Source organism: Cajanus cajan, chromosome 3, assembly GCF_000230855.2.
Source record: "Cajanus cajan strain Asha chromosome 3, NIPB_CcT2T_4, whole genome shotgun sequence".
Classification (NCBI taxonomy): Eukaryota; Viridiplantae; Streptophyta; class Magnoliopsida; order Fabales; family Fabaceae; genus Cajanus; species Cajanus cajan.
Genome location: NC_138519.1, coordinates 598,455 through 612,802, shown reverse-complemented (window position 1 = coordinate 612,802; position 14,348 = coordinate 598,455). Strand labels below are relative to the sequence as shown.

The following is a 14,348-nucleotide window of genomic DNA, read 5'->3' as shown; positions in this document are numbered from 1 at the left end:
TATGTAGTTAAATTTGTTCATTTATATAACACAAAAAAATGATTGAAATTTCAACTTTTAAGTGGTAATTTTTTTTATAACACACGTCAAGAAAAGAAAAAGATGAAAGATGAAATTGATATCATAATCTCTGCAATATATATATATATATATATATATATATATATATATATATATATATAAAAGATGAATTTGTTAGGGTTTCTGTGAGTAGAATGAGATGAAAATGGATCTTAACAACTATTTTATTTTTTTTACCATGAATTTTTCTTTTTATTTTTATATTATGAAATTAAGATTTTTTTATATTTTAAAAAAAGAAAATTAACATAAGACATTGCAGTATCTAATTTTTTACGGTTTAGGATTTATGCCTTCATTAGCTTATTTTTTAAAAAAGGAAATGTTGTTAAAATATTTGTTAGAATAATTTACATTTATAAATATCGTTAAAAATTATCATATAATATATAACTAAAATAATATATATATATATATATATATATTCTCTATATCTAAATAATTCCGTTTATTTAAAAAAAATTATATATCTAAATATTTTCTCAGTATCGAATATACTGATTTTTTTTATATAAAAAATTATCTTATGTTTCTGTATTTTCGTTTTTACATGTTTTTTTTATAATGACTGAGGTATTTGATTCATTTGGATAGCCAAGATATATTCGATCTTGTATGATTGGTGTGCTTCTAAAAATAATAATATAATTTTATTGATTTTGTCTTTTATCCATAATCATTTATATAACTAGTTTTTAGCATATATTGTTTTAGTAATTCAAATGGGAGATTCACAAGGAAATAATAAAGAAAAAGGAAAAGAGAAAGAAAACTATGAAGCTTGGACCAAGGAGGATTCCAATGAATTGTTACAATTAATAGTGGATGCTATAAAAAGAGAATAGAATATTATGGAGAATTATTATTATTATTTATCTAGACATTATTATTATTTTTGTCTTTGACTCTTTTTAAATTTGAATATATGAATTTTTTTTAAATATTATCAAATGTCAAAACTCCACACAATCCCACAGAATCCATTAAAATCCTGATTTAAAAGTCTTGCAAAATCCATTAAAATTCTGATTTTAAGTCTTGTAGAATCCTGCAAAATCTTAAAAGTCATGAAAATCCTGCAAAGTCTTTTAAAAAAGTCCTTTAAAATCCTAATCCAATACACCCCCTAAAACTTAATATGATTACATTATTAGACACAATATACCGCACATTAAATATGCATGTTAGAATATTTTTTAATTGTTACACTTATATAAAAAAATGAGTGTCAATATAATTAAAACATCATTTAATACATGTATTATGATGGATGTCAACGAGATGATATAAAAATATATAAACATTTTATATTTTAAAAAATAATATAAATAACCTATAAGTTTTGGATCAAGCTCTCACTATTTTATTTTTGGATACCACTCAAAAAGTTTTTCTACAAATTAAGATAATTACGTATATATAAACTTATGTTCATTCTTTTATTTGAATGATGTGAGACTTTTTTTGCATTCTAACACTTTTCAATGATAAAATTGACGTGGTAATCGCGGGGTGATAAGAATTTTCAATGGAGTCATCTTGGGCAAGGTGATGCCCAACCCTTCTTTCAAGTCAACAGGTTCATCCACTGGCTCAGCCAAATCAAAGGCTTGAAGCAAACGAGCAAGTGTCACGAGGCTCACTTGTGTGGCAAAAGTGGATCCAGGGCAAGCTCTTCTCCCCGACCCAAAAGGCAAATACTCAAAATTGTGCCCTTCATCCACTTCTCCATTCTCATTCATAAACCTCTCGGGTGAAAACTTCTCTGCCTCTGACCAAAGCCTTGGATCTCTATGTAGTTTCCACACATTGGCAAACACACGTGTTCCTTTTGGCACACTATAGCCCTGAATGTGACAATCTTCCATAGCCTCGTGGGGTACCAAAAGTGGCCCTGGTGGGTATAACCTCAACGTTTCCTTCACAATTGCTTGCAAGTAAACCAAATTCTTTATGTCTTGTGCTTCCACTCTTCTATCCCTACCCACGTGATGCTCAACCTCCTCTTGTGCACGTTTCAAAGCTTCAGGATTCTTCATTAGCATCGCCAGTATCCATGTCATTGTGGTCGATGTTGTGTCTGATCCCGCTAACATAAGGTTCTAAATACGCAAGTTTACTTGGTCAATCATATAATATATATAACAATTCAACAATAATACTAATTACAAGAAAGAGTACAATGTTTTCTTAGGTAATTCTTGCACCTTAGAATCATTTGGTCTTTGAATATCATGGACAAGCAAAGATATTCTTGAAGCATTTGAGAAAGCTTTTACTAATTTTAGTACAATCGTTATAATGTAATTTTAACTTTTTTTTATATAAAATAGTTAAATCTATCACCTTTAGCTCAATTTTTCTAATTAAGTGTCACTGAGTTGAATTTATAAATATTTAACGCATTAATTCAAAACTACCAAGTGATAAAGTTTTATGCATTCAAACTGAATTTATATAAAAATAAATAAAAATGAATAAGTAGGATCAAGCTGTCTTACTAAAAGAGAATGATTTAATGCATAAATTATAATTAAGCATAACAGTGTCTTTTTACTGAGTCAACGTAACTTCAAAAGTCTAATATTATGTCCCCACAAAACAAGTTGTTCAGTCGCTTATTAATTACAAATTTGAATTTTGGGGATTTTATTCTTATTAACTTTTAGTGGACAATTTTGTTATTATTATTAGACGAGTCATAGTCACTAACATCGAATATTAAAGTTAATAAAATTACATTTTTATAACATTTTATAAAATACAAATTTAAGATCATCGTATTATTTATTTTAGTATATAATATGATATTTAAAATATTTATAAATATTTATGTGAACTTTGTTTTACATTATATGAGTGTAATTTCTTTTAAAAAAAAGTCTGTAATCAACCAATTTTCTCACTTTTAATAAACTAACGAGGGATTCAAATTAAAGTTGGTTATTTACATTACGTGAGAGAAGTTAGAGTTGAAATCCTTTTTTTATTTATTAAAGAGTTGAAATCCTCTGTTTCTTAAGTCACAACAATGACTTAAATAATTAGCAATATAAACAGAAGACTAAAATGAAAGTGCATATTGGAAAGTTTATAAACTCAATAAAATGCTTACCATAACATTTGCTTTGATGATAGTATCACGGGTGTGGCCAGAGACAGGATCATCTTCAATAACAGAGAGCATGACATCAATGAAATCATGTTTCTCCCATGACTTGTTGGTCAGAGGATCACTCTTCTTATGCTCCTCAACCCAACCTCCCACAAGTGTGTCCAAATCTTTTGCAATTCGTTTCATAGATTTGAGCACTTGGCCATGCACACCAAACCATCCAAGAAGTGGAATCAAATCCGAGGGAACAAACTCCCCAGATATATGCATGAACTCCTTTATAAGTTTCACAATACCATGTGCCTCTACATCATCCACATCTTGCAAATAACTGAAATACCTGTTCAAAACATAGCAGAGCCCAACATTCAGAAAGATTAAGATTGTTAATTAGTAAAGTGAGTTTGATTAAGGGTACGTTCGCTTAAAGTTCTTCATATAAGTAATATATAAGAGTAAAAAGTAGACAGAAAAATAGAATATAATTTTTTCTAGCATACATAAGTCAATTTCCCTATAGACCATTTAATATGATATAACAAGTACTTCCGATAATACCTTTTCCCTGCAATCATCTTTGTGATCATGTTGAAGGTTAAGCGTTCCAACCATTGACTTATTGTGACCTTAACAGCAGTGTTGTCTGGAACATACATGCCAAGATCCCTTATCAAAGTATCAACTTCAGATTCATAGACATGCCTCAGAAGTTCGAGTCGGCGAGCCGAGAGCAATTCAAGCATGGTAAGTTTCCTAAGCTTGATCCAATATCTTCCATAAGGGGCAAATCCAAAGCCTGCAAAATTGTAGCCAAGGTGAACACCATGGCTTGACTTGGGGCGTGAGGCCAAGACTTTATCATTAGTGGTGAAACATTCTTTTATTGCCTCTTGGTTTGAAATCACGAGGGCAGGGTATGCTCCTAGACGGATTTGGAAGATTGGGCCATGTTTGTCGGCCAAAGAACCAAAGATTCTTGCAAGGGGTGTTTGGCTTCCTAGCAAGTGGAGGTGACCTATTAAAGGTAGGGCACGTGAGGGTTCTGGGGGTTGTAGACCCTTCAGTTTCTGACTAGTGCTTTTCTTCCTCCATGTGGTGTAGAGAAGCACTATGCTTATGGCTATCACTATGATTGTTGGTTGTGAAAGGAAATCCATGGTGTGTGATCTCAACTAGTGAGAGATTCAAGATATCATTAGATGAACCACAAGACCCCTAGTTTTTGTCATACTAGTATGTTAAAATGGGATAGACTCTACAATTGCAATAATACAACCGATTTAAATAAATTAAAATACATACACATAAATAAATTTTTAGTTCTTTATATCAGTTAAATATGACATATTAAAACAAATTTTGTTTAAAGTTATAGAGATTAATTTTAAATTTAAAAAATTAAAAATAATTTTATCTTAAATTTAAGAGATTAGTATATATAAAATTAATTTAATTTCTATTCTGAACAAAAATTTAAAAATTACATTAAAAATTACAAAATCATTTTAATATATGACTTTTAAGTTGATAAGTGTAAAGTTAATAAACGTATTATATATAATAGATTTATATATGTTTTAGTTCCTATAAAATAAAAGAGTTTTAATTTATATTTTTATATAATTTTTTATTTTCTATTCCTTTAAAATTTAAAATTATTTTCTTAAGTTCTATAAAATAAAATAAAATTTGAGTTTTTCTTTGTAAATTATTTTTGTTCGAATTTTATTCTTATAATGTTTGAAGCCATTAAATTTGGTTGTCCAATGTTCAATTTAATATAGACAAATTTTATAAGTATCACAGACCAGTATAGTATTATAAATATTAATAAGCACTATTTAAGTTGTCGTTTGATCTTCTACTCAATATATAATAAGTTTTATATAATAATATGATTAAAAATAATAATTTTTAATTTTAGAAAAATATATTCTTTATCAAGTATTCATATTATAAAAATTAAAACCGTACTTAATTCTATATAATATTTTATAATTAGGTGACGAATAAAAGAATTTTATGGGGACATGACAATCTAATTAAATTATAACAATAATGGGAAAGTAGGAGATGAAAACGACATAAAATGGCACTCAGCTTAGTCATTGACTTTTACTCGGATGCTTGAAACCAATGAGGGTGATTGCGTTTGGAAATGGATGGAAAAAAAGAGGAGAAATTTTATGGTACTTATGTGATTTGAGAGGGTATGGGTACAGTTGTAATTATAATTTTATTTTATATTTTATATTTTTAATAATTTATTTAAATAATATTTATAATATTTTATTTTTTAAAATTTTAAATTATTTAGTTATTTTATTTTTATTTTATATATTCTAATTTTATTTATAATAATATTATTATATATTTAAATAGTTTAATTTTAATAATTTTTTTAAGTATATTTTTTTCTTTTCATTAAAATTTTTATATTTTAATTTTAATAATTTTTTAAGTATATTTTTATCTTTTTATCTTAGATTTTTGAATTTCTATATTATAATTTTTATAATTTTTTATTTTTACTATTTATTAATTCTTTTCTTTTTAATGTTTTATAACATTATTGAAATCTTGTAATTTTAATTTTTATAATTTTATCTTACTTTTCATTTTATAAAGATAATTTGGATTATTCATTTTATAATTAAATTAGTTTTTTTTAGATCTTTTATGAGTTTACATAGAAGAATGTATTGAAACTCCTTAATCTTTGAGAGTACCGTAGCAACTCCTAAAAAAGAGGTTGCATATTTCAATGACTTCTTGACTTTTTATGCTGGTTTTCACTCGAGGAACCACGCACTTTGCCCCTTATATCGTAAAGATACTACGTCCCATTGTTTACATTTTTTAAATAAGTATTTTTTTAAAAAAATTAGAAAATTGTTTATTTTAAAAAAAAATTAAACAAACACATTAAAAAATAAAGTAAAAAGTACTTATTTTATAAAAATAATATTATTTTAATTTTTTTAAAACAAACAGACTCATTAATGTATTAATCTTGAATTTAAGAAATTGTTGAATAAATCTTTATTAGAATGAAAATAAAATATTAACTCGTTTTCATTAAAGAAACAATTTATGGGCAATATCAACTATCAAGTAAGATGAGTACAAAAGAGAAACATGGTATAGATCGCTGCTCTGTTCTGGGCTTCGGGATTGCTTTGTAGCATCTGTTTGAGTTCATTCCTCCTATGCTATTGGATTTGGATGTAAAATTTAATTTCAAAGGAACACTCCTCTATCCCTGATCTGCACCTAGGACAAGTGTCTTGCCAAGAGCCTCCTAGTCATCCTGACCCACCTGCCAAAGAAACAATTTAATTCTCTATTTCAATTCATCTGTTTATCAATTTAATTCTTAAAATAATTGTCTTGTATAGACAATAATACAATGTTAATATGTAATTATTGTTTCATTTGTTATTTGTAATTATGTGTAGTGTAGTGTTTTAAAAATTTATTAATATGTAACTATTGATAATCACATATATAAATATATGTTTCTATGAGTCTTCTTGAGTTTAGTTGATAACAAGAGTAACAAATAAATTTGGGACACACTAACTCTTACATATGCAAGATCTACAAAGGTTAAATATAACAAGCTTAACTTGTTTGCTTGTACGAAATAATCTTATTATAGTTAAAATTTTGAGAGAGACTAGTTTTTGACGAAACTAATAGATATTCATGTCAATATCATGATATAAAAAATAAATTGAAAAATATTTATTAAAATATATATCTAAATATAAAAATTTATTAAATTGTAAGTATTTATTCATAATTTCTTATTACATAACTCTTAAAAAGTTAATTATTCATGAACAAATTATGGACAAATTTATTTTTAATTAAGTCCGTTTGTCCATTAAAATATATCCATACAACGATTTATAAAAAGACAGAGCCAAACACATTCTAGAAAATGAATATTATTTATGGTCGTCATCAAAATTATTGTTCATGGAATGCGTTCATTCACATGCGTACAACTTTTTGATATTTAATCATACTTCAAATTTAAATAAGGACTTTAAGATGATAAATAATCTTTTTTAAAATGACAAATATTATTAATATAAAAAGAAAAAAAATAATAAAAAGAAGTGAGTTCAATATACTCACTATTCTTCGCTCAAGAAGTGGTAATTTGCTAGTCTCTTCCTCTGGGTTCTCTCTGGTCTTCAGAGAGTGTAGAAAAAGAAGAAGTCCAAAGTGGAGATGTGTCTGTCCTTTGGGAAAGTCAAGGCATTGCTATTTATAGACTTTCAGGAGTGACCAGAATGGCCCGTTCTGGGGTTGCATCTTTACTCACAACGACCATATCTAGAACGACCCATTCCAGTTTGAGAACCACCCGTTCTGGGCTAGAAGTCATAGGTCTTTTGGTGGGTTGGAACGGCCCGTTTTGGACTAGAATTTATAAGTCTTTTTAGTAGCTTGTAACTGCCCGTTCTAGTTTGGGAACGATCTGTTCTGGGCTAGAATTTATAAGTTTTTTTAGTAACTTGAAACGGCCCGTTCTAATTTGGGAACGGTCCGTTTTAGGCTACTAAAATCACATGAAAATTACTAAATTACCCTCCATAAAAGTATGAAAATTGAGGTGTTACATTTGACTTCCATATTTTTGTATTTTTTATTCTTTCTTGTATATATTGTTGAAATTTAAATCTGGTTTGTAAAATATTTTTATTATTAAATTATTGACTTGAAAACTTTGAGAGAGAAAATAGTGAGAAGATTAATGGAACAAAATTGGTGTTTAGAATTTTGATAAAATATTTTTGAGAATTGCATGCGTGAAAAAGGATTTAAAAAAAAAGATAAAAATAATTATACAGAATTTCAAACATATGATATCCTTTATTTAATATTCAAATACTACTGATTGTTGTCCCTAAATTACATAAACTAGCTACTAGTATAGCTAGACAGACAACCCAAACTCGAACGTCATTATTTAGGGGTAGCTCGAATATCTTAAATAACAGAAATAAAATAGTAGTGATAGTTGGTAGAGACGTTATTTAAAGGGTTTCATAGAGGTGGAGTGGAAGACGTGGTTTGAGGATAAGTTGAAGGGCATGTTCCTTAGGCAAGGCGAGTCCTAAGCCTTCAGTCATATCAACCTGAAGAGCATCCTTAGTGCACATGTGAAAGCCTTGAAGCAAGCGAGCCAGAGTCAAGTGCAACACTTGCAACCCAAATGTCATTCCAGGGCATGACCTTCTTCCAAAGCTAAATGGGATTAACTCAAAGTTTTGACTCATAAACTCCATGTCTTGATGAGTGGTGAGGAACCTCTCTGGTTCAAATTCATTAGGATTGGGCCATACTTGTGGGTCCCTTTGCAAGTTCCATAGGTTAATAAGCAAACGTGTTCCCTTTGACACATGGTACCCTGCCACACAACAATCCTCCATCACTTCCCTAATTCCGGTTAAGGGGGCTGGTGGGTACAAACGTAGGGTCTCTTTGATTATGGCATCAAGATAACTTAGCTTTTTTATGTCTGATTCTTCCACCCATCTTTCTTTTCCTACATGCTTATCCAATTCTTCTTGGGCTTTCTTTAGGACCTTTCCATGGTTTAGGAGTAAGGAGAGTGCCCATGTTAGTGTTATGGCTGTGCTTCCTGACCCAGTAAGAATAAGGAACTGCACCAAAAATTTATTCACTTAGAAAAAATTATCATTCTGAAAACATCTAGAACTTTGAGTAGAATGAGTCAAAAAAATAAAAATTTAGACAACTTCTTTAATTTAGAAACAAGTGTATGTCAAAAAGAGTTTTAATATATGCGCATATTATTGAGCTCTTTGTAATGTGAATGATATGGGTAGCTTATTTGATATGAGTTCCTTGCCAAATTAGCTTATTTTGTTTATTTGGATATAAGTTATAAGTATTTAAAAAAATATATTAAAAATATATCATATTTTTTAATAGAGAAGTTTATAAAAAAAAAAATTTATCAACTTGTTTTAAACAAATTCTTCATGTATCATCCACTAAATTAATTTAGATTAAAAATATTTTTGTCATTTTTATTTATATTATTTTATTTAATCACCATATTTTTAAAATATTCAATTTGATCTTCTAATTTTTAAAAATTTAATATTATCATTTTGTCTAAATTAATATTAATGGCATTAATAAAATTAAATAAAAAAATAATATTGAACAATAAAATTAGAATGAAGACTTTTGTGCACTTCTCCTCATATTAATGGAAAAGTCTTTCAGAGTGAGACACACTTATATTCACACATACTTTTCTTCTCTTTCCTTGTCTCAAACATATCTCACTTTTTAACTTTTCACCACTTCTTTACACTTTTTTTTCCACACTACAAAAAAAAAAACATTGTTAAGTAATGACACACATTTTATAGATATAATATTTATCATTATAAACTACTTTTACTATATTATAGATATAATATATGTATATATATTATTAAAAAGTGTAAAAGTATATTATAGTGACACACAATATATATTTTTTAATCTTATTCAAAATTAACATTAAAATTATGCACAACTATATATCAAATAAATTTATGTCTACATATATTAATCTATAGTGACATATTTGACATGTCATTATATATAACATTTTTTGTAGTCTTTTGCTTCCTCTTATAATTAATACTCTCTCCATACTTATATATAAACAAAAAATACTTAAATTTTTTAGACTAAAATATAATTTTTTTTTTATTAAAATCAATTTAATTTAACGTTCTTAATTAAAAAATATTCTTATGATAATAAATGGAAATATTATCTACCATGAAAATAATTAAGGATATTTTAGAAAATGTAATATATTTTTTATGTGAAATTGTAAAAATTAAATATATTTAATAAATTTTTTAATTTATGTTAAATTAGTTTTATTTACTTATAGAGGGAGTTGGTGATTTGATCGTGTTAGGTACACTGTTGTCATTTCTTGATAAAAGTTGTCACGGGTCGCCTAACATATTGATTGAACGTCTAGAAGGAATTCGTTTTAAGAGTATCTCTAATGGGGGTTGCTTATAAGCTACCCTCAGTGTCATATCATGTCACATCAGATTTGTGGGTTGCTTAAATTTTAGCAAAGTCACTTGTACAAGTAACTTTGCTAAAATTTAAGCAACCCACAAATCTGATGTGACATGATCTGGCACTGGGAGTTACTTATAAGCAACCCTCACCGGAGATGCTCTAACAAGAAAATAATCCTTTAAATAATAATAATAATAATAATAATTCATCTGTTGTATTAATTATTTGAATGAAAAATGAAAAGAAAACAAAATATCATTTTCTTTTTAATTAAAAATAACAATAAAATGAAAAAATATAATATCAGCTTTTTATTTAAATTGACATTAACAACATTAATGTAATGGAGAAAAAGACAACAATAATATCTTCTTTTGAAAACTAGAGAAATAAATTAAATATTTTAAAATAGATGAATTAAATTAAATATTTTTTTTAAAAAATAGATCAAATTAAATAATAATGACTAAATAATTTATACCTATGTGTAATATTTAATTGAATGTTTTTATTTGTCTTTAAAGTATTTTACATTAAATTAAAAATTAAAAAAATTGTTTTTAAATTTCGCTGTTTTTTATTAACTCCAATAATTAAGTTGTAAAATGAAAACTATACAAGTCATTATTATAATATAAGATCTATTTTAGTTGTATTTATAGTTGATATGAGATCTCAATACACCCGGTTATAGCATCTAGAAGATTTAACATTTAGAACATGAGAATTATTTTGCATTTTTATAGTATTATACTGAAATTAAAAGTTGAGAGAAGATTTTACAAGTCTTTATAATCTATTGTTTGTGGGAATTTAGAGGTTAATTGCTTGTGGAGTACAATCATGTGAGTTGGATTAGTTGATCTATCAATGTCATTGAATGTTTATCGTCCATCTACATGACATGAGTAAGGTATATACAGTGCATCTTGGTAGTTGGTACTCGTCATATTCATCTCTATATTTTCTTATATAAACAAATATGTGGGGTATCACGTGGAACAAAAAAAATTAATTGTGGCCAACGTGGATTGGCTGGTTGAAATTCGTAAACATTTATGATAATTATTATAATTATTGTTTATTTTGAGAAATACTACTGCTGTTTTAAAATTGAACCGGTTATCAAATCAATTAGGATATTGAGTCAGCGGGTTAAATGTTAAATTAGTAGGTCATTAATTGAATCGCATGACTCAATTTTCATTTGTTTTTAAAAAAATATTTATGTTAAATATATATTATACTTATAAATTTTAATAAATTCATATCTTATCTTAAATTTTAATTTTTATCTTATTTAAAATTATCATTATTTTTATTTTATATAAAGAAATACATAAAAGATTATATGTTAAGCTATATTAATACAAATTAAAAAAATACAAATAATATGTATATATATATATATATAATAACTTGCAATTCATGTCACAAGTAGGGATGACAAATAAACTCGTACCCGTGGGTAATACCCGAACCCGTCCTGACTTTGACAAGGAATACCCGGTTTGACCGGGTACGGGTACGGGTATGGGTATATACATACCCGCCCCGTACCCGTACGCGTACCCGATTTAATTATATTGAAAAAAATTTATATTTTATTATGTATAATTATTTATTATAATGTGAAATATTTATAGTTGTGTAATTATTAAAAAATCTCTTGATTAAAATATGAGATAAAGAAATAATCTAATTATAATTATAATATAATAGAAAAATAATTTAAAAATATTATATATTTTTTTTGTAAAAAAAAAAAAATTTACGGGTACGGTTATATGTATACCCGATACCCGACGGGAACGGGAATGGGAATGGGGATGAAAATCACATACCCGACGAATACGGGTACGGGGACGGGTATCATAAAACCCGTACCCGACCCACCCCGTTGCCATCCCTAATCACAAGATAATATATATAATATCTACATAGATATTATACTATTAAATATATAATTTAAAATTAATAATATACTATAAAAGTTATTTAAGTTACATATATTACAAATAAATATATTAGAATAAGTGATTATTATTGTATAAAACTCTTTATTTTTTCTTATACAGGGATTCATTCCTATGTTGTGCTTTTCTTTGAATTTCTTGATTTTTAAAAGAGATAAAAAAAATATTTTTGTGATTGAATCGATTTGACCCATTGGTTGAATATATAACCAATCCAACTCAAAGCTTAGACTACGAATTCTCAATTCAATCGATCCGAGCCAATTTTTAAAACTTTAATATTAACGATAATCTTTCTAATAATTATTTCTTTTATTTTTGAAACACCATCGAAATTGTATATTTTTGACACTTTAATTTTTTAAGTAAACAATTTTTTTTTTTGAAAATTCTAGTAGTTTCATTAAATTCTTAAAAGTAATAATTAATTATTATTTTAATTATATATATATATATTAATATTATCATTTAAATCACATGTTTTTTTTTAGTAAAATGAGTAATGTTTTATACTTCTAAGAACTATTTTTATTTTAATTTTGTTTTATAGATCAAAAGTGTTAAAGACATATTTTCTGACACTCATTGTGTTTTAATATTTTTTTATAATAATTTTTGTATTATTAACTAAAATTTAATTAAAAAAATTCAAATTTTATAGCCATCTATTTAATGAATTTCTTCTATTTTATCAGTACAATTAATCGATAATTATAATTATAACTAATAATAAGCAAAGTAATGTTAGAGTGAGGCATGCCAAATTAATGAAAGAAGGTACCATGGATGTTGCTTTGATAACTATTTCCCGCTTATAGCCACAGATTTCTTGTTGGTCTTGGAAAGTTGATATCATCACATCCATGAAATCGCTTTCACAACTGCCATTCTCATCCTCAGCTCTCTTTCTGACATGTTCTTCCAGCCACTTGTCAAGAATAATGTCCATGTCCTTAGCAGTCCTCTTCATGAAACTCACGTGCCCTTGAAAATCACACCAACTAAGGAATGGAATAGCATCAGCCGCAACAAAAACACCAAATAGATATGTAGCATCTTTTATGGCCTTCCTTAGCCTCCATGCTTCATTATCTTCTTCATTAAATGTGTCTCCTCCAAATCTCTTCCCAGCTATCATCCGCACAATTATATTAAAGGTCGTGAGCTCCAATAATTTGCTTATAGGAACTTCACTTGAACCCTTCACATTCTTTACCAACGAGTACAAGTCTTTGACAAGAGAGTATGTTTCAGTATCTCTCACGTGCTTTAGCTTTTCAAGCCTATAACTTGAGAAAATCTCAAGAATAGCCATTTTTCTAATTTCACGCCAATATTTTCCGTAAGGGGAAAGGCCAAAAATTGCATTGTTGTAACCTATGATTCTGCCAGCAGATGTGTCAGGCCTTGAGGCAACAACTTTGTCATTTGTTGTGAGGCACTCCTTGGCAATTTCCCTGCTATTCACCACTAAGGTTGGGTGGCAACCCAATTTGACAGAGAAAATTGGACCATATTTCTCAGCCATGACTGAAAAAGTTCTGAAATAGGGTATTTTAGAATTAAGAAGATGGAGGTGACCTATGAGAGGTAAAGCACCACGAGGTTCGGGTACTTTGTTGCCCTTTCTCATTTTGGATCCATTAGGGGATCTAATGGATCTAAGCACAATGTATGCAATTAACAAAGCTAAAATTCCCGCAACAGTTTGGACATTCAAAGGATGGTCGTCCATTGGGAGGATTGCGAAAACACAATATTTGCACATCTATAAATAGGATATGGATTCTCGAGCTTTCACATCAATGAGAGACATAATTATTGACTAGTGAAAAAACAATAGCCATAAAAAAATATTTTGGTTTTAATTGTCATCATTCATTAAATATTTTATTTAAATAAATTAATCTAAATTTATTAAATTTTTAATTTTTAATTTAGAAAGGAAAATTTATTTTTTATCATAAATAAAATTGATTTTAATATATATATATATATATATATATATATATATATATAGAGAGAGAGAGAGAGAGAAACTTAATGATTAATAATTTTTACAAAGTATTACATCCCTCAATAACTTTATATCT

The 14,348-nt window shown here is 27.3% G+C and overlaps 2 protein-coding genes across 2 annotated transcripts; both read right to left on the bottom strand.

Moving 5' to 3' along the window:
* Positions 1 to 1,363: 1,363 nt before the first annotated feature.
* LOC109805953 (cytochrome P450 CYP82J17) lies at positions 1,364 to 4,445 on the bottom strand. The gene is made up of 3 exons (XM_020368256.3): positions 3,755 to 4,445; positions 3,197 to 3,536; positions 1,364 to 2,183 (listed from the first exon to the last, which is right to left on the bottom strand). The coding sequence occupies exons 1-3, from the start codon at positions 4,351 to 4,353 to the stop codon at positions 1,563 to 1,565; spliced, it is 1,560 nt and encodes a 519-aa protein (XP_020223845.1). The 5' UTR covers positions 4,354 to 4,445; the 3' UTR covers positions 1,364 to 1,562.
* A 3,618-nt stretch (positions 4,446 to 8,063) lies between these two features.
* Positions 8,064 to 14,015, bottom strand: LOC109806103 (cytochrome P450 CYP82D47). The gene is made up of 2 exons (XM_020368466.3): positions 13,037 to 14,015; positions 8,064 to 8,877 (listed from the first exon to the last, which is right to left on the bottom strand). The coding sequence occupies exons 1-2, from the start codon at positions 13,988 to 13,990 to the stop codon at positions 8,248 to 8,250; spliced, it is 1,584 nt and encodes a 527-aa protein (XP_020224055.2). The 5' UTR covers positions 13,991 to 14,015; the 3' UTR covers positions 8,064 to 8,247.
* Positions 14,016 to 14,348: the final 333 nt, after the last annotated feature.

Excerpts from the sequence above, each read along its gene's own strand:
- LOC109806103 (XM_020368466.3), bottom strand. The coding sequence starts at position 13,990 with ATGGACGACCATCCTTTGAATGTCCAAACTGTTGCGGGAATTTTAGCT. Across the intron at positions 8,878-13,036 it reads TTATCAAAGCAACATCCATG|TTCCTTATTCTTACTGGGTC; the intron begins GTACCTTCTTTC and ends TTTTTGGTGCAG.
- LOC109805953 (XM_020368256.3), bottom strand. The coding sequence starts at position 4,353 with ATGGATTTCCTTTCACAACCAACAATCATAGTGATAGCCATAAGCATA. Across the intron at positions 3,537-3,754 it reads AAGATGATTGCAGGGAAAAG|GTATTTCAGTTATTTGCAAG; the intron begins GTATTATCGGAA and ends TGTTTTGAACAG. Across the intron at positions 2,184-3,196 it reads TCATCAAAGCAAATGTTATG|AACCTTATGTTAGCGGGATC; the intron begins GTAAGCATTTTA and ends TTGCGTATTTAG.